Here is a 24,770-nt window from a genome sequence, read left to right as displayed (position 1 = left end):
TGGGTAGTAATGCTAAAAAAAAAAGATTAGCAATGCATTTTGAAGTAATCGGTTAGTTAACACCAACTTTCTCCAACGTTTTGCATCCAGAGCCCCAGCCCGTATGTATGACACCTCTTTTCTAAGTTCGTCTGCAGCTCTCAGTTTAAGGTTGTGTGCTTTTGACTGTTTTCATGTATGTAAAGTGTATTTTTATAGTATATATATGAAGAATTCAAGCTATTTTATCAACATTTTGTATGGACTGACCAGAATGGACAGGATTAGGAAATGAGGGACGGCTCAGGCCAAGAGCTTTGGAGATAGAAAAAGTTAGAGAGGCAAGGCTGAGATGATTTGGACCTGTGCAGAGAAGGGATGGTGGATATACTAGACAAAGGATGTTGAATATGAAGCTGCCAGGCACAAAGAAATGAGGAAGACCACATAGGAGGTTCATGGATGTAGTGAAGGAGGACATGCAAAGGGCTGTGACACAGAAAAGGATGCTAGGGCTAGGGTGAGATGGATACAGATGATCCGCAACCTTTGTGACGACCTCTAAAGGGAGCAGCCAGAAGAAGCTATTTTCTCAGCATAACCTACCAGCTGTAAAATTAGCTTTACCTAACCTTTAAGCCCAAAATGAGACTAAAATCATACATAAATGCACTACTAAGAATAAAAACAGACTCATACTGCTTCCACTAACCTCAAACCACAGATTCAGCCCACCACAATGTGGTACAATTATGATATAATACAATTATATGCTATTGCATAAAGCAGTGTATGTTATGTAAAATGACTGGTTGATCTTCACTTTGACTGAATGATCTTCACTCATCAATCTCATATCATATTTCTTAAGTCTGAAACTGTCAAAGTCTTTAGCTGAGTTCAGAGCTATAACCACAACACCAGATCACAAGGGAGTCAGACTGGCTGTAAATTCCTCATACCAAGTCTAAACTGGCCTGGGAAGACTGGATTCCAGTAAAATGAATAGTTCCTTACTGGAATGGTTGCTGCCCATTCATTTACAAAGGTATGGTTTGCAGGCTAATTGAGAGCAGCCTATAATGGCTGCAAGCTAACATCACAGGCTGAAGCAACAAGTGAGGTACATGCATAATTTAAAAAATTCAAAGTTAAATTTTAAGAAATGACAAAAGTTGCAGTTGTATAACTTTCAAAGTTTTTAAGGTATAACAAAAAAAATATCGCTTTTTAAATAAACGAGTTAATTTCTATAGTAGCCCATTCTTTGGTTTTATTTTGAAGTTCATAACGGAAAACAACGATTTATGACTTGACGGGAAGAGCCGGTTTGACAGCCGCAGAGGGTGTCGGGAAATGTGGTTTAGGCGCCTCCTCCGGTTTACGGGCGTCTTGTTCGCGTCCCGCAGATTCGCGCGTGAGGGGGGCGTGTTCGTTTGGTTGAACTGCAGCAGCTTCCGCTCGGTGGCGTCACACATGTAGCACAACATGGCCCCTGCCAGCCGGGCTGTTGTTGTGGTAGCGCTCTCACTGCTGTACCTATGCCGGGCGATTTTCTCCACCGAGTACTTCTCTAGTCTCACTTTGTTCAACAATGAGCTTCACAAGCAGGGATGCAGCTCGCTGTCCGAGTGGGAGGACTACGCTGCCGACTGCGGTAAAGTCTGCCTTTTCGCTGTTACTTTGCCACGTCCTCTCTGATACAACTGTCACTGGAGCCCGGCTAGCCCAACCGTTTAAATGCTAATGTTAATACGCTAATAACAGCAAGCGGTGACAGTTCAGGGGGAGGGGGGTCACTAGAGTAGCTCTTCCTCCTTCAAAACGGTCTTTTAAACCGAATATTTAAAACATACACACGGTGTAAACATAGGAAGTGGAGTTCAAGTATAAATGACAGTAAGGAAACTTAAAGGTGCTTATTAAAAACTCACTTGAGTCAGCAAACAGTGTGTTTTACCTTAAACCACAGAAGTAAAAAGAACTCCAGTCAAAAAAACGTGCAATTAAGCGTCGCCTTCACCAACAGAAAAAAAGCAATATTTAAAGAGCATAACTGAAACTGTTTATTTTTGTTTGGGTTTTTTTTTTTGGTAATGTCAGTGTGCTTTTGTTGTATTGTTATATTTAGACTGACAAAAGCTTACTACAGTACCTACAAGTGAGCTAAAAACTAAAACAAGATGTGAAAACTACGTTTTAGTTCGCTGAAACAGTAACAAAAAACTAGAATTCTGAAAGAAGTGTCAACTAACTGAAACAGTATTACTTTAAGTCATTAAAAAAAAAAACTTTAAAAATAACAAAGTTGAAGCAAAAGTTAATGTGAATGCTCATCAATTTGGTTACATTTTTTAACGCAAAGTTTTGTTATACCAACTACTACTGCAACTAAAGTGGGTGGAGATGAGTGTCAGGGTCATTTGTGACACAAGAATAGGAGCAAGAGTGAAAGGGAAGGTTTCCATGAGGGTAGTGAGACCTGCTGTGAAGTATGGTTTGGAGAAACTGATGGGAGGCAGAGCTGAAGATTTTCAGTGAGTGACCAGGATGGACAAGATTAGAAATGAGTGCATCAGAGGGACAGCTCAGAATGAGCGGCTTGGAGACAAAGTTAGAGAGGCAAGACTGACATGGCTTGGACATGTGCAGAGGAGGAATAGTGGTTATACTGGACAAAGGATTTTGAAGATGGAGCTTCAGCTGAGGAAAAGAGGAAGACTGCAGAGAACATTTATGGATGTAGTGAAGGAGGAAGTGCAAAGGATTGCTGTGACAGAGGAGGATGCTAGGGATAGGGTGAGATGGAGGCAGATGGTCTTCTGTAGCTACCTCTAAAGGGGGTAGCCAAAAGAAGAGCTTAATTGGAAACAAAAACCAAATAAAACTATACAAACTAATTTTTTCCCCTAATTATAATTTTTAAGGAGCTAATGGAGGTGGTTCAGGCATCTGACTAGGATGTTTTCTGGATGCCTCCTAGATCAGGTGTTTTAAGTAAGTCCTGATGGGAGGAGGCCCCACTGCAGACTCGGGACTTGCTGGAGAGATTACATATCTCGCCTGGCTTGAGGATGTGGCCGGGGAGAGGGGTGTCTGACCATCTCTACTTGCCCCTGCTAACCGGACCAGGATGGATGGATGGAAAATCATTTTCTGTGGGCCAGAAAAAATATACAAGCCTAATATACTGGGGCGAAATGTTATGTTGGATACAGTTTAAGTATTTAAACCGCTGAATACAGGAGTCTACAAACAGGGATTTTCCTGTATAGAAGAAATTGTATGCAGGAAAATCCTTGTGTTTACACCTTTAACAATACTAGGGCCCGTATCTGGACCCAAAACAATTTGACAAAAAAATCCAGGATTATTAAAGGGTTAAAAAATACCCTGATAAAATTTGAAGTACAGATTCAACTTCTTTACTCAAGTAAAAGTGAAAAAAGTACAGCTTCTGAAATGTACTCAAAGTAAGAAAGTAAAATGTAGCTTGTGCTCCATTAATACAAAAATAAAATATTAGTACATCAGAATACAAACATTATTTCAATTTAAATTCTAATAAATGTACTCAGCTTGAGCACTTACTATATGTAGAACACAAGCAGAGAAAAAAGAAAAACAAAAGAGAATTTAAAAAATAGCTTTATTTTCTGTTGCCTACATTGAAGAGGTGACTTTACCTCTGCACCTAAATAAGAAAGTGAGCATAATTAGGGAACCCTAAGATCAGTTGTAGTGGCCCAGCACTTTACTCACAAGATGTGAGTGAGTTTCTTGAGCTGTCTTAGCTGATTTCCATCCCCTACACTGACAATATACTGTCTTTTATGTGTTATTGATCGCTCCATTTAGGCTCAAATTGGGTTGATGTTTGAATTCGCACAGCAAAGGGAAATAAAAATGTGCCTTAATTGTGTTAACCCTAAAGTAACAAGTCTGTTTTGAAAATGTAAGGTGTGAAAAAGGACAGATATTTGTGTTAAAAATGTAGGCAGTAAATGTTGTCAGAATCAGCATTTAAGACGTCTTTTCCTTCTATTTGTGCATTTTGGTGGAAGAGACTCACCCATTCATATAAATGGGAGAGTCTGTCCAAACCTTTGACTGGTACTGTAGTTCTACAAGTCAACGTGTCTGTTTATATACAAGTTACATAAACAGATTTTTAATGACTTGAAAAATATGCAGCATGGCATTATTTCCCCATGTTTTAACTTTTCACAGAGTTTTGCCTGCCTTTGAGATAATCAGCAGGTTCAGCTTGGTCCTTCTCGCTGAAGTGCTCAATATAATGGTAGCTGTTACCATGAAAAATACACCTAAAATGTAAAAAAGTAAGATAAAATATACAGTGGTTTTAAACTGCCACATTCATAATGGACCATGGTGGGTGTTCTTTTATATGATGGATAAAAAAAAAAAGGCTGTATTAATTTTGAATGTTTTATGCAATTAAAAGCTGCCAAAGGCACATCATCATTTGAGTTAAAGCCTTTCCCTTTTGGTCTGAGGAGCTATGTGAGGATGTCATTGAGTGAACATTATAATGCGCCTCACAAGTTTGGAATTCGGTGTGTGTTGGTTTGAGCCTGCTTGACATCGCTGACATTTTTTTCTTTGAAATTTCAATTTGAAAGACTCAGCAGGATGGGAGAAAATTGTTACAAATTAAAAAGATCTTGTAACACATTTGTAATGATCTGAAACATCATGCAGATATGAACCGTTTTGTTCTCCATCATAAATACTTTGAATTTTTGTCTTTTCAGAGTCTTCAATTTTACAGTTGGAAGACCCAGATTGTGAAGAGGGAAGCAACCCCCCCTGCGAGTCTATCTTCTCACTTAATGCAGAGAAGATCTTGGTGAGCTCTCATACACTGATCTAGATCTGGAGCAGCTGTGGCCTGTAACAATTTCCTTTAGAGTAAAAAAAAAAAGGAAAAAAGAGGCAGTGCTTCTAGTGGAGGTTTAATTTTGACACACAACAGTGCTGTGTGTAATGAATTTCTGTGTCAAAGCAGTTTTGAAGCCTTTGCATATTCATCAGAGTGTGTTCTAATTTTTAAAAAAATGTTTAAAAGCATGACACTGTGGTCATGTTTTAGATTGTTACACATTCTCATATTGAGCTAACTATGAGCAGTAGTTCAGCCATAAAGAATTTTGTTGGGTAAAGATTTTGCAGTGCTTGGTGTGGTTGTTTTTGCCCTCTTGCACATGTAACCACACCCAAAGGTGCTGGCAGAGTGTGATAGTGACACCCTGCAGTTCACCTCCATATCACTGCTCCAATGCGTGAACCTCTGTAGGTTACAAACTAGGAAAATTTATTGAGTGATAATCACTGTTGGCCAATTTTGGAATAAAATTACATTTGCTGATTGTAGTGAGCAATGTTTATTTCTATAGACATCAGTGTGCTTTAAAAAGAGGAGAAGAAGGAAAAATACAGTGTTATATATGACAAAAACATAAGAAACTGCACAACCTGTAGGTTTATAAATATAAAAGCAAAGGAATTAGGAGTTAAGCAAGGGAATGACAATAGTTCTTATTTTAGAAGGAAGGTTTTAACAGTTTCAAATTTTAGCTAAAAGCATGTTTTTGGTAGAAGACACTGTTATAGTAGACTGTGAAGCTTGTGGTAGAGTTTCCTGGTATAGTTAAAAAAAAAAACACACACACACATTTCAAGAGAGTGCTCTAAACCACAGGCTGTAAGACCGCCCAGAATTTCTCATTAGGTATGCCATGATAAGGATACCTGACAATAGAAATGGGGCGAGTCTGTGCCTTGTCGGTTGTCTTGTTGCAAAATGCTGCTGCAGCAACATTTCCATGCTGTCCAATTTGCCTGCAGTAATTCCACTGCAGTGCTGCTGTTCTCCATTTGGTTTTACATAGCAAATACAAGGTGGCAGTTTACGTTTCACGTTTCTCCTCCTTTTGTCTGTTTTTCTTGTCTCTATCTCTCGCAGAATCAGGCCAAATTGTTTATAGAACAGAAAAAAATCCCCTTCCCTGTAGATAACCACAACACAAATGAAGAGCTTGGTAAGTCAGCATGTTGTTTAGCTTGTTGAACAAGCATGTTGAAACACCTGACTAATGCAGCTAAAATTTGACTTTTTTATCACCACATTTTCTGTCATTGCAGCTATAGGTTATGTTCTCATAGGCAACGGTCTTTATGATGAAGCCATCAAACACTTTTCACTCTTACTACAGGTGTGTGTGCATACACGTTACTAAATTTGCCTCTTGCAAAAATTACCTTTCAATTAAGCTTTTAGAAATTTAGAAATTCTTACAAAACAAAACATCTTTCTTTCTGTATTCTAATAATTCTTTTTTACTTTGATCTAGGGTGACCCAGAGCTGGTCAGTGCCATCTATGGAAGAGGGATAGCTTATGGGAAGAAAAGTCTGCAGGTAAGGCTTTAGCACCAGACAAACATTACAAACTCAGGAAGCTGTTCAGTGTTTAAAATCAGCGTCATGCTTTGGCTAAAGACAGCACAAAAGTGTTGTGACCGCTGATTGCCTTGAGCCTGTTCAATTCAATTCAATTCCGTTTTTTTTTTTTTTAAATGGTGCCAAATCACAACACTCACCTCAAGGCACTTTATATTCTAACAGTAACACATTTGTAATCATAGCCTCGGTGCTTGTTTAGGGTGTTACACATGACGCATTTAAAATGTTTGATGTTGTTTAGCGCGTTTATGGTGAAAACATCTCTGAATGCAGGGGTTGCTAAATAGTCTGCACACCTCTGTATGTCCTCTTTTATAAACAGAATAAAGAAACACTCAGTGCATCATGGAAACCCCTGAGCAGCCTAGATCTATAACAGCATAACTAAGAGATGGTTCAGGGTCACCTGATGGAGTCCTAACTATAAGTTTGATCAAAAAGGAATGTTTTAAGCCTAATCTTAAAAATAGAGAGAGGGTGTCTGTCTCCTGAATCCAAATTGGGAGCTGGTTTCCACAGAAGAGGAGCCTGAAAGCTCTGCCTGTTTATCTTAACTGACTTAATGGATTTTCTGAACATTTATACTTTTTTATGTGGTGTTTGTTATTCTGTGGATGTTTTTTGTGTGTCTACCTACCCAAAGACAAAGGATGCAGATTAGCATATCGCTAATTTAGTTTCCCTACAACAACTAAAAAAAACTTAAAAGCAAAAATCTTTTTTCCAAGGATTTTATTTTCCTTTTATACCTATTCATTTTCTTTATCAGTAGTTTTATGGCACTTTGAAAGGTTATATGATAGTAAAGTTTACTTATTTACTTACTAGCCATTAAAATGCAGTAAAAATGGGGCACTGGTTATATGGTTTGATGTGCAAAAAACAACAACAAATGCTGCTATTATTCTAAACTAAATATTACACAAAATGGTTTATAATGCATGATAAACAGTGATTGAAGCTAAATTTAATATTACAGGAAAGAAAATAAACCCATAGTGTAATGTTATCATCACTGAAACAGTCACACATCTGGGTGTCATCATTGTCAAAATGTATTCATGAATTTCTCATAAAAGGTTGGTAGTTCACTGTATGTGTAAAATAAGTCCTGTGTGAATGTAGACTGTATAAATACAATCCACTTGCTGGTAATTTGTCACTGTGTCAACAACGCTATTCAGTACTCTGCTGTGAAGGTCCTCAGATTAAAATTTAAAGCGGATGACTCATACTTAAGAATATGCACACATGCTTTTTTAATGGACAGTCTTTATTTGCATTTTTCAGATTTTGAAATATGTTCGTTCATGTTTTGCTTTTTGTCAATTTGTTCTCAAAATCAGATTTTAAACAAATCTAACCTCTGCTGTGTTTTGCCTGCACAGGGAGTTGTGTATATATGCTTTTTTGGATGCCTTTGGCAGCTTTTTTTGGGCTCTAAATAAAATGACTCCGGAATTTTGTTGACAGCAGCAGTTTCAGGTAAACACACAATGACTCAGTGTGACATTCAGTGAATGCAAATTCAGTCTGCCAGGACACTGCAGCTATGGATATGTGCCCTCCAAAAGGAAGAAAGGAAAAAAAAAAAACAGCAGCAGCTGTAGAATAATTTTTGTGTGTTGTTGTTTGTGGCTTTGTTCCAGTATATTAAGGTTTATATCAACAAAATGTAACTGCCTCCCTCTTTTCGTGTGTCCCTGCCAGGATATAAAGAATGCTGACCTGGCATTGTATGAGCTCAACCGAGTCATCACCCTCGAGCCAAACTGGCCTGAGGTCTACGAGCAGAGAGCAGAGGTGAGAGGTGACTCTGTGCCAAATGTAATCTATTATTAGTATCCTTCAGCACTACTATACTTTTAGAGTTTTCAAGTACCACAATAAACTTAACACCACAGCTCTTGGCAGCAATGGATTTAATTTAGCTGATTACAGGACCCATTTAGTTGCCTTCCTCCTGTTTTATAGCTAATTTCTGCACTTGTAATCATCAAGTTTCTGATCAGTTTTATGCTTAAATGTTTAATCAGAACACTTATTGATGTGGTTTCCCCAGCATATTCCTGAGGCAGTCAGAAGTTGCACTAAAGAGAAATGATGATCCATCAAGTTTGGTGACTTTGGAGACACATTTAGCCATGATTTTTTAGAAGATACTTCACAGTCAGTCTACAAAGATCTGCAGTCAGTGAGTCATCAGCCAGACAGAAAATTGTGAAAGAGCTGCAAATGTGCTCCCAGCAATCAGTCACTCCTCTCCATGTCTGGTGCACTCCTGCTTTAATTTTTCTCCTAAAAGATTTACTTTGACTATTTAAGTTAGATTAGTTATGAAATACACAGTTTATTGTAATAAAACTTAATTTGCATCAACAACAAAGAGCTACTTGGTAATGCAAATGAGCTTGCCTGCTTCCTACTGCAAAATCTTTGTGATATTTGATTATGTTGATGTAAGAATAGAAATTGTAGCTAGTGAGTTTCCCTGCCTCCTGAACATTTTATTCAGCCAGCACTTTCCTCTAAACCACACTGAGTTTTTTCAGAAGTGAGAACATGCCAGACGCAGACTACATCCTGTTGTGTGCTACATGTGAAAAATGGCAATATAGTATCCTGATTCTCTTTCTTAGACTTTAAGAAATAGCTTCAAATGCCAGTGCCTCAGTAGATATTAGCAGCTTTATATTTAATCTTGGTTATTGATGAAGGTGCTATTCAAAAGATCTAATATAAGCTCTGATAATCTTGGTAGCACAAGGGCATAAGACATAAATGTCAAATGCCAAATAAGTGTTAATCTATATCAAATAATATTAGGCAACAGGAATATACAGTCATGAATTGATCATTCAACAGACACGGTCAGTGTTGTGGCAGCGTTCAAAGGATTCCCCCACTGCAGGTTTCACTCTGATGCTCTTTTATTAACCGTTTCCTCTTTGTGACACTTTTACCGCTTGAATACAAATCCGATTCCAAAAGCTGGGACGCTGTGAAGAATGTAAATACAAATAGAATGACATGATTTGCAAATCTCATAAACTCATATTTTATTCACAGTAGAATATATAAAACATATCAAATGGTTAAACTGATAAAATTTATAATTTTCAGAAAAATATGATCTCATTTTGAATTTGATGGCAGCAACATGTCTCCAAGAAGTTGGGACAGGACCACGTTTGCCACTGTGTAGCATCCCCTCTTCTTTTAACATCAGTACCTAAATGTCTGGAAACTGATAAGGCCAGTTGTTGGACTTTTGGGAGAGGAATGTTGTCCTATTCTTGTCTGATAGGTTTCGAGCTGCTCAATAGTCCTGGGTCTTCTTGGTTGTATTTTTCATTTCATGATGTGTTTTCAGGTGGTTATAGGTCAGTTCAGCACCCAGACTCTTCTATTATGAAGCCATGCTGTTTTCCTAAATGCAGTATGTGGTTTAGCATTGTCTTTGTGAAATATGCAAGGCCTTCGCTGAAAAGATGTCATCTGGATAGGAGCAAATGTTGCTCTAATACCTGTATATACCTTTAAGTATTGCAGAGATTTCTGTGACAGAATCATGCTTGTTTTCAATGTGGTGTTTTTCATGAAATAGAAAAATGTAGATTTGAGATTTGCAAATTGTTGCATTCTGTTTTTATTTACATTTTACACCCAAGGTTTTCGGAATTGGGTTTGTACATCTGTTTGAAGTCACAGAATATTAATGACACAAACTTGTCTTTATTCCCCAGAACCACCAAAACTGTGATTTTGTCTTTACTGCATTTTAAACTCATTGTGTGCAGTGCATCAGAATACTTTCCCAGTCAATGCACACTTTTGGCTTTCTCTCAGTCAGCTTCATGAACCTGAAATGGTTTTCCAACAGTCTTGAAGAAGTTCCCAGAGGTGCTGAGCACTTGTTGGCTGCTTTGCTTTCACTCTGCGGTCCAACTCATCCTAAACCATCTCAGTTGGGTTTAGATCAGGTGATTGTGGAGACCAGGTCATCTGACCCAACACTGCATCACCCTCTTTCTTGGTCAGATAGCCCTCACATAACCTGGAGGTGTGTTTGGGGTCACTGTCCTGTTGAAAACCGAATGATGGTCCCACTAAGCAGAAACTAGATGGGATGGCATGTTGCTGCAGAATGCTCTTGTTCTTCCTTAGAAGTGGCTTCTTTGCAGCAATTCAACCATAAAGTCACGCAGTCTTCTCTGAACAGTTGATGTTGAGATGTGTGCTGCTTGAACTCTGTGAAGCATTTAGGTGGGCTCTTTTCTGGGGTGCTGTTAACTTGTGGTTTCTGAGGCTAGTAAGTTTGAACTTGTCCTGTGTAACAGAGGCAACTCTTGGTCTTCCTTTCCTGGGGCGGTCCTGAGAGCCAGTTTCACCATAATGTTTGATGGTCTTTGTGACTGCACTCAAGGATACTTTCAAAGTTCTTGAAATTATTTTGGATTGACTGACCTTCATTTCTTAAAGTAATGATGGACTGTTGTTTTTCTTTACTTAGTTGGGTAGTTCTTGCCATAATATGGATTAGAACATTACTCAAATAGGGATATGTATACCAACTCTACCTCTTCACAACACAACTGATGGTCTCAAACACATTAAGAGGGCAAGAAATTCAAGAAATTAACTCTTGATAGGCACAGCTGTTAACTGAATGCCATTCCAGGTGACTGCCTCATAAAGCTACAGAGAAAAAACCTATCCTCTTTTGTTTAACACTTTTTGTTTACTAAATGATTTCATATGTATTTCTTCATAGTTTGTATGACTCTAATATTGATCTACAATGCAGACAATTTTTAAATAATGAAAAACTGAATTAGAAGGTGTGTCCAAACTTTTGACTGGTACTCTGATTTGATGTGTGTTTATGTATTTAGATCCTGTCTCCTCTGGGTCGCATCAGTGAGGCTCTGAGTGACCTGACCAAAGCCATCCAGCTGCAGCCATCAGCTCGTCTCTACAGACACAGAGGAACGCTGTTCTTCATTTCAGAGGTTTGACAATCAGATGCACCTGTGAATGCACATGCATGCCTGTATGCTACCATGTGATGACTGCGTGTTTTGCCCTCTGCTCAGGACTACGTGGCAGCTATGGAGGACTTCCAGCAATCTTTAGAGCTAAAGAAGAATCAGCCTATTGCCATGCTGTATAAAGGCCTCACCTTCTTCCACAGAGGCATGCTCAAGGTAGGCTATACACAACCTCACTGTGTGTGTGTGTGTGTGTGTGTGTGTGTGTGTGTGTGTGTGTGTGTGTGTCCTCCATATAAAATATTAACAAGACTGACAAAGCCACTGTGATATCACTCATTCACTCATTGTGGCTGTCACCATCTTTGGTTTGCTGTAACCAGAAGTGACCACGCTTAGATAACAGCATAGAGCACTAGTTAGCAAAGTGTATCTGTAATTGTGAAATAGAGTATGGACTTTTTTTTCTTTTTTTTTTCTTTGTATGTTAAAGCATCACCAGCGAGTTTGGGAACCTGACAGTTTGGTTAAAAGGGCAGAAAAACCCACGGGAACATGGTTTTTCTACCAGCTAATATTTAAAAATGTGAAAAGAGTTTTGCTACAGAAACATCCCATTAGAGCACCCATAGTGTCTCTTTTCACTTTTAATTACCTGAAATGTTATTTGCGTTAATAACATCAGAAGACAACAACTTGATTTACTGCAAATTAACAGTCAGTCTCAGCTCGCTGCTAGAAACACAAATACATTTGGGTGCAGAGAAACCTGAAGCTTACTGTGTTTTAAGCTTGTCTGAATTTCTATAGATTTGAGTAATTTTTTACATATAAGCAGCAGCAAAGTAGATACAACCATGTGCTTTAGTTAAATTATGCATTTCTTTCATTATTGTGGTTGAGCTGACTTTTTGTTGGTGACCACATTATAGCGACAGCTCTTTTTTTCTGGCCTCTCTGACGGGTGAGGCTGCTGTTGCATCATTGAGGTTTCTGCTAGCCGTTTGTTTTGGAGATGCTCGGCTGTGGCAAACAGTAACACGTTTGTAATCATAGCCTCGGTGCTGGTTCAGGGTGTTACACGTGACACATTTAAAATGTTTGGTGATGTCATTTAGCGTGTTCATGGTGACAACATGCTCGGGTTGCTAAATGGCCTGCATACCTCTATTTGTGCTCTTTTGTCTTGTAATAAAAATACCTGTAACAGTTGAAATGACTTCTGATACTCTCTGTGTACCAATCCAATTCAATTCAGTTTTATTTATATAGCGCCAAATCACAACAGTCACCTCAAGGCATGTTATATTGCAAGGTAAAGCCCCTAAAATGATTAGAGAAAACCCAACAGTCAGACAACCACCTATGAGCAAGCGCTTGGCAACAGTGGGAAGGAAAATCTCCTTTTTAACAGGAAGAAACCTCCAACAGAACCAGGCTCAGGGAGGGGCAGTCATCTGCTGTGACTGTTAGGAGGCTGAGGGGAGGAAATCAGGGCAGAAAACACACAGTGGAAGAGAGCCAGAGATCCATAACTGCTAATGACTAAAATTGCTGCAATAGACCTACACTGCTGGGGGTTTCCTATGATGCATGTCCCATGTTTCTTCTTCACTCACCTCTTTTAATTCGGTTTATACACCACAAGGGAAGTAAAAATTGTTGATGCTTCAAATTCTACATTGAAAAGATGGAACCCCAAGATAAGATATCGCTTAACTGTTAAGTATGATGTAATTTTTAAGTTGGCCAAAGCCAAATGCAGTTATGTTTGTTTGTTTGTTTTGTTTTTTCACACATTTATTCATGTGTAAGATTAAGTGTTGCACAGAGCAGCAGTTTAGTCTGCAGGTATTCAGCTGCAAGCATTTTTTTGGTGGGTTATCACCTCTTTTAAACCTAAAGGACTTCCTGGGGGAATCCCAGTGAGGTTCTGCAGGCAGCTGACAGTTAACTGCCGAGCACAACAGTAGTGCTTTTAATAATAGCTGTGAATGTGATAGTAGAAATAGTTGTGTAGTCTAGGTGAGAGAATTGCACCTGCTAGTGGAATCAGCTTTTTATTTGCATACTCTGCAGTGGAGGTAGTGCCTTTTTGGTGATAGATGAAATGTAAGAATATGTCCTTTGTTACAGAAATATGGAAAGACAGTCTGTAAATATTTCTTTCTTTTTTATTCTTTTTATTGCTTTAAAAAAATGGCATGTTGGCTGGTCCATACTAAAATAGATTGATTTCCATGAAACTCAGTATATTCACAGGACTTTGATGATACATTTATACGAGTTTAATGATCCTGTGGTTTTTCTCCACTGTACCACTTTGAGAGTTATGCTTTTCTTTCTTGAAATAACAAAATTGGATGGATTGCCACGGCATTTTATTTATACTTGTAATAACTGTGACAAACATCTGCAAGACTAACAATGTAACGATCACTCTTGCTTGCTAACAAGTGAAGCTAGGATGATAACACAGTAAACAATTTAATTGCTAATTGTCACCCTCTAGCCGTGCCCACACTGGGGTTACATATACAAACTCTGAATCTGTTCAAGTCCTGAATCACCTGCTGACTCAGAATTTCTGGTTTGCCATGTTCCCTATTGTATTTCCTGTCGATTGTGTTGTCACTGTATGTGAAAGGTTGTTTTCTTCATCAGGAAGCCATTGAGACATTCAAAGAAGCATTGAAGCTGAAGTCTGATTTTATAGATGCCTATAAGAGCCTTGGACAGGCCTACAGGTACAGATGCTCTGCAGTGTGCTTTCTTAGTCCATGCATAAAAGCAGGGCGCCATTGTTATTGAGGGAATTGAGCAAAATATCAAACATTGCTTTCGTCTTCATTCTTCCAGAGAGCTGGGTGACTTTGAATCAGCCATGGAGAGCTTCCAGAAAGCCCTCATGTTGAATCAGAACCACATCCAGTCTCTCCAGCTCCGTGGCATGATGCTGTACCACCATGGCTCCCTGCAGGAGGCCATAGGCAACTTCAAGGTAGAGTAGTCCACAGAGGAGTAAAACAGTCTGTTCTTACTGTCCTCTAGGCTGTAAAGGTTTCAGGAAGTCTTACTTTACACCGGGTTAATTAGCACAAAGAAAATGTAGTGTTTATTGATTGATATGCAATGAAATGCTCTTGTTTTCCTCAGAGGTGTCTTCAGTTGGAGCCCTACAATGAGGTGTGTCAGTACATGAAGGGGCTGAGCCACGTGGCCATGGGGCAGTTTTACGAAGGCATCAAAGCTCAGACTAAAGTCATGTTGAATGATCCTCTGCTGGGGCAAAAGGCCAGCTCTGAATACCTCAAAGTCAAATACCTCAGAGGTGAGTGGGCCTTTTTACACAAACACAAACACACACACATACACTTATACAAATACACAAAATACACAGAGGAGCCAAAACACTGATTATGTCATAATAAAAGCCCATGTCAGGATCAGCGTTATATTACAGGGTAAATAAACAATTTACAATTCTCCTGTGAGACAAACTGGAAGATGAAGAGACCTCAGAAACCAATGACCAGGTTTTGAGGCAGCTGCATGTGTTGACTGATAAGACTGCTGCTAATATGCTTAAGATACTATATGGCACCTGGAGAGTTCCTGTAGAGTCCATTCCAGAGATGTTTTAAGCTGGAGAACCAAGAATAATAGGCATAGTATAACTAAGAATGTGGGCTTATAGTCATTAATGTGCAATCTATTAATCAATAATCATAATCTATACTGAAATGCACTGTTGCCAGTTTTCACAAAAAGGAAAAAGGCAGTTATTTTTTATATTCCTTGAAAGTTTCTTAATTTATCACCATACAATGAGTGTTTTTTTTTCCTGAATTTTCAGGGCTGCTTTGAGCATTTGATGCTTTTATTAGAACAATTGTTAAAGTACAGAGTTGAGGAAATGAGGGTGGAGTGACATGCAGCACAGCTCAGATCAGGGCTGCCAGGACATGACACACAGTCAGTGTAATTCTTTTGCGTTAAAAAATAGCCTTCATTTACTTTGCTGAACTATTGTGTAATGTCACTGTTAGAAATTCAACATTTTTTTTTTTTAATTTTAGAGAATTAAGACTCGTTAAAGTCCTACCAGTTCACCTTAAGAAAGCATTCCTGGGTTTGGGTCTTTATGCAGCCACAGTTCTGTTGTCAGATATAGGTGTCATATTTGCTTGTTCTTTTTTTTTGTATTTTTCTGTGGTGTTAAAATCTTTAACTTTATACATTAACTTAACTTTTCATTTGTTTAGAGCTTCGGTGTATTTTGACCTGAACCATTTTCTTAAAAAGCACCACCTTCGGTCTTTTAACTTGTCATGTAAAGGTCATATTTACTTTATTTCTTCCAGAATACTCTCGTTACCTGCACTCCCACCTGGACATCCCAGTAGCAGAGTACAACGTGGACCAGGACTTACCGGGGAACTTTAAGAACCACTGGGCCAAGAACCTGCCTTTTTTAATAGAGGACTATGAGGAACAGCCTGGTCTGCAGCCACATATCAAGTGGGTTTGTGGGACTGTTAACTGTGGCCATCAACTGTAATGACGCTGTTGTGATATACGTGAATAATCCACCCATTCTGTATTTAAAATTCAACTTCAAGGCCAAAACAACGCTCAAATTATTGTGACAGATTAAATTAATTTGTACATTTTGATCTAATTTTAATTCAGGATGTCCTGCAGTTCACCTCAAGTTTGTCATCTTAAGAAAATCTAGGAAAACCAGGGCCATCGTCACTGTGGTTTCCTGAGCTTCAGTTTGTAGCAGTTTTCATGAGTTCTAAGATGAGGCAGTGTTCTGTGGTTGAAAACCAACACCTGCCATCTTTTCCATATGACATTAAAGCTCCTGTGTTAGGCATTTGTTTTTATGCATCTGTCAGCAGGCTGAAACTAAATTTGTCTGTTTTGTGACATTTTAGAAGGTTGGCAGATAGTCACAGTCCAGAAAAAGTGCGCACTTCATGAAAGTTTTATCCTCTACGTCTTTGTGGTCCCAGAGACGTGCTGCCACAGAACTTCGACAGCTACGGCAATGAAGTTCAGAAGCTGATCTGCACGGCCGACCATCTGGGGGCGCTAATGCAATACGACACTCCTGGTTTCTTACCCAACAGGAGAATACACCGAGGTACCACTGACTGCATTCAGTGATTTTAAAAATGTAATGAAACACAAGAGTGTAATAAAATGAAGCGCTGTCTGTGCTTTTTTTTTTCAGCCATGGGATTAGCAACCCTAGAGGTAATGCAGGCCATGCATCGGACGTGGAGCAATTCTAAAGTGCGAGTTAACGGCAAAACCAGGCAAATGCAGTGGAGAGACATGTTTGACATAGCAGTCAAATGGAGGAGGTGAGAGAAGTGGCTCACAAAAATAAAAAGGCTTTCATACAGTTACTGTATTTTCATTGGAAAAGGGTGGCATAATACAGAGCCTATAGGAGTAATTTACTAACTCAAAAATCTGAATTAGGTTTGGTGTAACGTTTTTTTTGTTTTTTTTTGTTTTTTCAAGTGCGTGTTTGGGTTGGACAGATAACAAGTAAAACACCTAGAAAAATTTTGTTATTCCAAGAGAAATTTGGTGCTGTCAAGAGGAATTATGGAATCCTAATTATCTCCAGGAAATAACTCTTAACTAAAAACTCTGAAGGAATAAGAAGACAGATGGTGACACATGATGGCCAGCAGTTCATGTTTCAAGACTGAAGCTGACGCTTAGCTAAAGGTTCTGTGGTTTTTACTGTGTGAGCACTAGAAAAGAACCCAGAAGTTAGACATAGGGTTTTTTTGTTTTTTGTTTTTTTTTTTTGCATTTCACTGTGGATTATTTATCCTAGTAACCAGCTTTTTCTCACTCATTTCAACCAAATTCAGTAAGTCGCTTTTCCATCAGGTGTGAGGTTGATTAGATTGCAGTGTGGAAAGCCTAAACAGGCCTTTCCTGTACTCGTAGGATCGCGGATCCAGACCAGCCAGTTCTGTGGTTAGACCAGATGCCTGCCAGGAGTCTCAGTCGAGGCTTCAACAATCACATCAACCTCATCAGGTAACAAACTGGCCTCAAAGACGGCGTCAGACACTTTCATGGGTTACAGGATTGAATTTCCATATGGCCTCGCTTTGCAGTGCAAAAACATTTGAATTTCTTGGAATATGACACCTCTCTGTCTTTTGGTTGCATATGAGAGGCTCATTCTGAGAAGCTCATTTTAAGCAGCATGTTGAGGTCTGTTTTTATCATTTTTTTTCTTCCCTACTGTTTATTTGTTTTTCCAGGGGGCAAATTATCAACATCAGATACCTCGCCTACTTTGACAACATCCTTGACTTCATCAAAGATAGAATACTGGTCTACCACGGGTAAAACCTAAATCACAGCTTCAGTGATTTTGCAGAATCCTGTGAAGTATCATCTATTGCTCAACTGTGCTATCTGCTGTTTCTTTAACCCACATGTTCTTATTATCTGTCTCAGGGCGTACAACCCCAGAGGGCTTCTGGAGGTCCGCCAGGCTCTTGAAAATGTGAATAAAGTAGAAGATCTGCTTCCTATAATGAAGGTAAGAAGGATATGAGGGAATCTAGTTGAGGCTGTGATCTGGGCTTCAAGGGAATATTTAGTCAGTACACCCCAGTTTCTGTGTGCATCAAATTAGCAGGGAGTGATGAGCTCAGAGCTTCAATGCCAAACAGTATCTATATTCTGTTGCTATAATAAATTGTATCAAAAATACCTGACTGAACCTGAAGTAGAAAAAACATCACGTATAAATGTCTAAACATACACATTCAGTTTCATGTGTCAGATTTAATCAACAGTTATATAGTAGAAGAACATATATTTTAATAATGATGAATGTTTGACCATAAGATGCCTTTTGAAACAGCACATCATCTTGTTTTTTGGGTGGGTGTTTTTTTTTTTTCGTGTGTTTTGTGTGTTTATTTCCTGAAGCAGTTCAACAGTAAAACCAGCGATGGCTTCACGGTCAACTCCAAAGTGCCGAGCATGAAGGAATCTGGGAAAGAGTACGATGGCTTCACCATCACCATCACTGGAGACAGGTGCAATCTGGCTTTCTTTGTGTGTGAAAAATTTAAAACAACACTTTTTTTTTTCAACACTAGTATTTAATATAAAAATGAAATATAAATAGTTGAACAAAGAAATAATAATAGTCATGAAGGTAAAAAAGGTGCATTTCAAGAACACTAAAATATATACATATTGTTGGTATGTAAACAACACAAAGTACAATCAAGTAGTTTGAAGATTATTCCTTTTGTGGACAGATAACCAGCACCAACAGGGCAAGCAGTAACTGTCAGAATTTCATATGATGTCCTCCGAGCTACTCTGGGAGCATTGGGTTTTTGTGATCCACAGTTTTCTTTCATAGTCAGGCTGTGCACCATCAGTTTGTTCTAGGTTCTGTTCTAACACCCTGAGGTGAATGAAGCAGAACAGTTGACACAAATGAACTGAAGTGTAGCCAACACATGCCTACATAACATCAATTTTGCATTTTAACTTGGACGTCTATTAGCCGTACCTGCACAGTTGTTGCTATCTGCTGGCACCACTCACCATATCTAGCTCCCTCTGACTTCCTCCTTTTGACTGAATTAAAATTCAAGTTGCAGATGTTGCTTGATACTCTTAAAGAAGGGTACTTCCATACAATGGCACTTTTGTATTGCTGGACAAGCTGACTACTAAAAATGAGAAGGCAGTTACATTTAAATACGTTTTCATTTGATATGTGTAGTCTCAGAACTTGTTGATCGCACCTGGTGTGATCTCCTTTTTTCCCCCATGTGTGCCACAGTTCTTGTGGAGAAGGTTTACACTGCTCCACAAGAACTGTGGCCATAATAACAGAGGAAACCCAAGTAAATAGAAATATCCCTAATTTTACCAATGAAGTGTTGTTTATTTTAGGGTGGGAAACATGTTGTTCTCAGTAGAGACGCAGACGACAGAAGAGCGGACGCAGCAGTACCAGTCAGAGATAGAGTCCATCTACAAAGACCTCACTGCCAAAGGAAAGGCTTTAATGTTATCAACTGAACTTGGGGTAAGATTTCTGCTGATAATAGAAAGCAGATGGTTGTGTAATGTGAAACATCCATTTCTGGACAGTTTTAAATGGATAAGATCTGAAGTTAACAAGTGATGTTACCAAAACGTCCATAAATGAAATTTTCTTGTTTTTGGATGGAATACATATGAAGTTAAAATAAAGTGTTCTCTGGTTCCAGCTTCTTTCTTGCTGTTTCACGTCTCTAATGTTATTAACTTTTGGATTTGGACAGTTCATTAGAGAAAACAAGATACTTGAAAATAAGCTTTTAGCAAAGTGAAAAATTCTTTTTGAGGGGTTTGATATGTTATGAACAATAAATATAAAATATTCACTAGCTGAATTCTGTTTTAAGTTGTATCTAGCTGGAAACAGAGTCAGTGCTGCAAGAGATGAGATGGAACTGTCAAACAAAATATAAACAGAAGTCGTAAGGCCTTTCAAAATGTCTTTACATAAGACATAAAAGTCGCTTAGAAAAGACAAGGCAGTGTTTCAGAACAAAATATCGAAGCCTCATGTCGGTTTTTTTCTTCAGCATCTTCCCCTCTTATTCCCACTCTGGCTTTTTCTGCTGGAATCACATATTTCACTTGTCTAGACAAGCAAACTATGAGGAGAATTGATTAATCCTCTGAGAAATATAACCGTTGGACTTAGCACAGTTTATTTGCTGCCATTTATTTCTGTTTATTTTGGTTTCCTGTCGAGCGGCAGAGACGAACAGAACAAATCATTCAAGTTTAATTAAAAGTCGGTGCTGGCAGCCAACCTTTTTTCCTCCTAATTCATACAGACAACACAACAGATACCCTGGCTCGACAACTAACAAACAACAAGTAGACAGGATGTTCACTCTCTTCTGGAACAATGTGAGCGTCCCTCCTGTGTTCTGGCTCTTTGTTCTCTTTTATTATGTCTGCAGCCCTCTCTCAACTACAACTGAAGACAGCACACAGTGAATTGGAGGTCATGGCTGCATTAAGCCTTTGTTCACAACTGTACAGCTGATTCTCTGATGATCTTTGTTCTTCAAGGATGCAGATGCAGTGTGCAACCTGATCCTCTCATTGGTTTATTACTTCTGCAACCTCATGCCTCTCTCCAGAGGATCCAGGTAATTTCAAAATCAAAACAGCCCACAGTTGCAATGTCATATATTTCTATTCAGTTTGGGGAAAAAGGCCAGAATCGTTGGCCTGAAGACTGAAAAATAAATGACATAAAGTACATTCCTGCTTAAGACCTTGACGGTGTAATAATATCAATGTTCTTTTAGTTAGTGATCTTGAAACTTGAAACTCTTAAAACATAAATTTTAGACCATAAATGTCAGAGGAAGCATTCAGCTAATGGAGAATCACTTTACTAAATATGCTTGCTTTGCTTGAGTGTTATTGTTTCTGTGCTACTAGTGTCTAAGAGGCTCTCCCTGATCTTTCTTCTCAGTGTGGTGGCGTACTCAGTGGTGATGGGGGCATTGATGGCCAGTGGGAAAGAGGTCATCGGTAGGATCCCGAAAGGAAAGGTAAACTAATGTGATGTTGAAAACCTTACATTCACTGGTGGTGAATCTACTATACATTAAGTTACCATTCATAACATTACATTAAACATACAGCGTGGAATCCTCCTTCTGGGTCTTGAGGAACATATACGAGGTGCATGTAGGTACTGCTTTACCCAGTGCAGAAGGACTGCATAATGCAGAATTTCCTCTTGGTGAAGTGAGTGCTTGCAGGATTGGAAAGTCCCACATTCAGAGACCTTTTGAGGTTTCTGGTGACTTCCCTCTTCCAGAGATTATACAGCTCTGACTGAAGTGTTGATGGCAGAGTGCAGATGGTTTCAGTGCCCAGTGTGGCTGCAGAGCAAAGACTCAGTCTTCAGAATAAAATCAGATTTGAAAACTTTTCTGTCTTAAGACAGGAAATGATATTAGTTCCGCACCAGCCTCCCTTGATGACACATTTGAAAACATTCAGAGATGCACTCAGCTTGGGCGCCCGGGTGGCTCAGTGGTGGAGCAGGCGGCCACATGCATATGCCACGCTGTGGTGCGGGCGGCGCAGGCTTGAGTCTCGGCCTGTCGCTGATTTGTCTGCGTTCCTTCCCCCACATCCTTCCTCAATTTCGCGTCTATCTTCACATGACAGAAAAGCCGCTGGTGCCAAAAACGGGAAAAAATAAACAAATAAAAATTAAAGATGCACTCAGCTTAAAGTTTAGTTAATATTTGCCTGATTAGCCACACTGACAGCAGTGCAAAACAAAATCATCCATCTGCTTCTCGTATGTAATACTAATAAATATGTTTCAGTAACATTAAAAATTACATTAATTTAGAGAATTTTATGACTTCTTTTGTAGATGCGCCGATAAAAGCATGAGGCCAGAGCAGCTCTATTGCGGCTTTATTTGGGCAGTGTCAGAGATTTAACCGCTGAATTCAAGCTGATCCAGTGGTACTTGTCTAAAGCCATATGTGGTATTTCCTGTAGTGAGATATCGCTGATATCTATCTCCTATTGTGTGCTACATGTGAGAAAGAAGGCACATTCACTGCCCGCATCGCACAGACCCTGAAAACAGGTGTCCTACAGATAGTGTGAAGAGTTGGCAACACTGCTGTATTAACCTCATGTTGTTGTTGTTTAAGGAATTTCCCCAAACCTTCCTTACTTGGTCTGACCTTGTTGGAAGGAGAGCTGGCTTCTCCTCATTTTTGCTACACAATATTTAACTTTCTCTAAAGCTGTGTGTCATTATTTAAAAGAAGTTCTGTTTGTTTTTGTCTGTACTGCAAAGAAAGAGCAGGATCTGTGGCTTGTTCAATTTCAAGTGTCTCCAAAAGCACCATACTCAGGGTTCTTTGTGTCTTTATTTAAGTAAATGAGGCCTTAAGGGCAGTGAAATGCACCCAAAGTGCTTATCCTGTTCATGTTTGGTTGCTCTTTTTCTAATATCTCTTTTCAGCTGGTAGATTTTGAAGCCATGACCACACCCAATCCAGACAGCTTCAGTAAAACAGCAAAGAGCTGGATGAATCTAAAGAGGTACAAAGACAATTTTTGTTTCTTTTCTCTGCTTTACAGCCACATTATCTGACACTTTCTCTTCCTCTCCAGTTTACCAAGTTGGTACCAGAGTCTTCCATCTGTAGCAGAGTCCTTCCCGACAACCAGAACAATGATCGAAGTCCTCAACACAGACTCATCTTCACATTGTCCAAAGAAGTCTTAACACAACTCCTGCGCGGTGGAGAGGTCTGTTTAGGAACGTCTTAAAAATAAAGCTTCTGCACTGGGCAGAACAAAGGGACTGTCTTCTTCTACATCCCAAACAATACGGGACTGAGATTTCCAAAAACATCTTAGCACAATTAATTAGGAATTATTTAAAATTTAATGATGGTTTTGGCAAAGTAGGTCCGTTCTTTTTGATCCTTGATAGAAGTGAGAGCACTTTAATGCAAATTCAAAACATTGTTTTACTCTTTGAAGAGGAGACCTTTTAGTTCATCAAAAGCTACAATTGATTTTACTCTTTCCATCTGAATCCTGCTTTCCTGTCATTTCCCCTTAAATACAAAAGAAACATTGGCCTCTGCTTAAGTAGCACAACTTAAAGGGTTTTGAGAAATCCAAGTCATCTTTCTGCAGCTCCTTTTAAGCTCTTCAGCTAGTTTGACATTTTTATTTTCCAGTTGTTATGACACAATTTCAGCTCGCAGAACTCCAAATTAAATGTATGATTACATTTTGGTGCTTTTGGCATTACTGCCACAAGTTAATTTTCTAGATCCACGCTCTGTGTTTGTGGAAGTGATATAGGATGCTGAAAGCAGGGTGTTACGGGTTGTTTGGGGTGCAGAAGTGATTGTGTCCACCTTTGCTCTTTCTCTGCTTTACAGGCCTCGTGCCTCAGACACCCAAAGCACAACAAACGCCATCTGTTCGCCCATCAGCTTGAACAGTCTTTCTTTGCAGAGTCGCGTCTGAATCTCTATAAATCTTTTTAAGTTACCTACAACATGAAAAACTGCACCTTCTGGTTTTATTTAACATTAAAAATTGTAATTGGCACTTTAAACATTTCCCTTAAACCACTGTTGTACACACACGCATACACACACACAGAGTCCAACCTATCAGCAGTGAATGAGTCCAGGGATTTTAAAAAATATGGAATAAAACCTTCAGGGCTATTGTTTGTCAGCACTTGAGCAAATGTCATTTCTTTTATTAAATATGAAACAGTTTTCTTTTAATATGATGAATAATGCAATGGTATAAAAATGGGTTGAATGCTGAACTAACAAAGGAGCAACAGTCAGATTTTTGAGAACTATCAGAGCCATTTGGTGCTCTTTGCAACATGAACTTATGTGTTGGGCTTTATTAACTTTGTTCAGATTTTAAGAGTTTGGGTAAAATGTCATTCAGCAGTTCCGGCTTCTGAGATCTGAAGGTGTTTTGCTTTCATCAGTTTTGAATCTTTTTAAATTGGAAAAAGTAAAACTTTTTTTTGAGCTAAATGAGCAATTTGAGGAGGATTTTCTAGACCTTTAATTTTTTTTTTTTATTTATGTTTTTTTTATGATTTAAATAGTGTGTTCTTGTTTGTTTGTTTTTGGCATTCTCCTCATAAAGAGTTTCACAATTAATAATTAAAAATAAGAAAGCAAAATTTAAATCCAGTTTGGCTCACAGATCTCATAAAAAAAAAAAAAAAAAAAAGAAAAAAACATACTGACAGGTACCCAAAACCTCCACCAGCAATTTTTTTAATTCATTCATTCATCTTAATGAATGAATCAAGAAATAAATCTCTAGTTAAAATAATAACCACTGGCTTCATGAAAAGAAGTTCCTTTCAGTCTGAATCAGTAGTTTGTAGTAGACTACATTTAAATTTTAAAGTTTTTGAACTATAAGAAGTAAAAAATCCTGATCTTACATACCTGAGCAGAAGCTCTGACAATCGTCCTCTAACATCTGTGACTGTGCTGAGCTTTTGAAGATTTATTATTGATGGAGAAAAGCAAACCACATATTTTTATTTCCTTCCTGTCTTCCCTCAAGTTTGCAGCATTGGACCATTTGTCTCGCTTTGCTTTGGACTTCCATGTTAGCTTGTGCATTTAATTTGCTTCCTCGTGAAACCTGAGAGCAATATTTTAGGAGACAAGAGCTCATGTACCTC

General features: G+C 38.7%; 1 protein-coding gene across 2 annotated transcripts; it reads left to right on the top strand.

The window, feature by feature from the left end:
• Positions 1-1,296: 1,296 nt before the first annotated feature.
• Positions 1,297-24,312, top strand: ttc13 (tetratricopeptide repeat domain 13). Of its 2 annotated transcripts, none has more exons than XM_030721243.1 (23): positions 1,297-1,636; positions 4,755-4,849; positions 5,966-6,041; positions 6,145-6,215; positions 6,354-6,419; positions 8,175-8,267; positions 11,360-11,476; positions 11,561-11,671; positions 14,120-14,202; positions 14,315-14,456; positions 14,612-14,786; positions 15,820-15,976; positions 16,477-16,607; positions 16,698-16,830; positions 17,435-17,527; positions 17,758-17,841; positions 17,957-18,041; positions 18,440-18,546; positions 19,424-19,559; positions 20,603-20,682; positions 21,015-21,093; positions 22,542-22,621; positions 22,694-24,312. In XM_030721243.1, exons 1-23 carry the CDS (start codon positions 1,468-1,470, stop codon positions 22,806-22,808), a joined length of 2,478 nt encoding a protein of 825 aa, XP_030577103.1. In that variant the 5' UTR covers positions 1,297-1,467; the 3' UTR covers positions 22,809-24,312. The 2 variants fall into 2 exon arrangements, with proteins under 2 accessions (XP_030577103.1, XP_030577102.1); XM_030721242.1 differs by having other exon boundaries at positions 1,468-1,636; positions 18,437-18,546.
• The last annotated feature ends 458 nt before the right edge of the window (positions 24,313-24,770 follow it).

The sequence above is a fragment of the Archocentrus centrarchus genome, chromosome 24 (assembly GCF_007364275.1).
Source record: "Archocentrus centrarchus isolate MPI-CPG fArcCen1 chromosome 24, fArcCen1, whole genome shotgun sequence".
NCBI classification, from domain to species: Eukaryota; Metazoa; Chordata; class Actinopteri; order Cichliformes; family Cichlidae; genus Archocentrus; species Archocentrus centrarchus.
Note: the sequence above shows the minus strand (reverse complement) of the source record. Positions and strands in the feature narration are given on the sequence as shown.

Bases quoted from the DNA above. Each gene is read 5' to 3' on its own strand.
- ttc13 (XM_030721242.1), top strand. From the start codon at position 1,468: ATGGCCCCTGCCAGCCGGGCTGTTGTTGTGGTAGCGCTCTCACTGCTG. The intron at 11,672-14,119 runs GTAGGCTATACA...TTTCTTCATCAG, and splicing joins TCCACAGAGGCATGCTCAAG to GAAGCCATTGAGACATTCAA. The intron at 17,528-17,757 runs GTAACAAACTGG...TTGTTTTTCCAG, and splicing joins AATCACATCAACCTCATCAG to GGGGCAAATTATCAACATCA.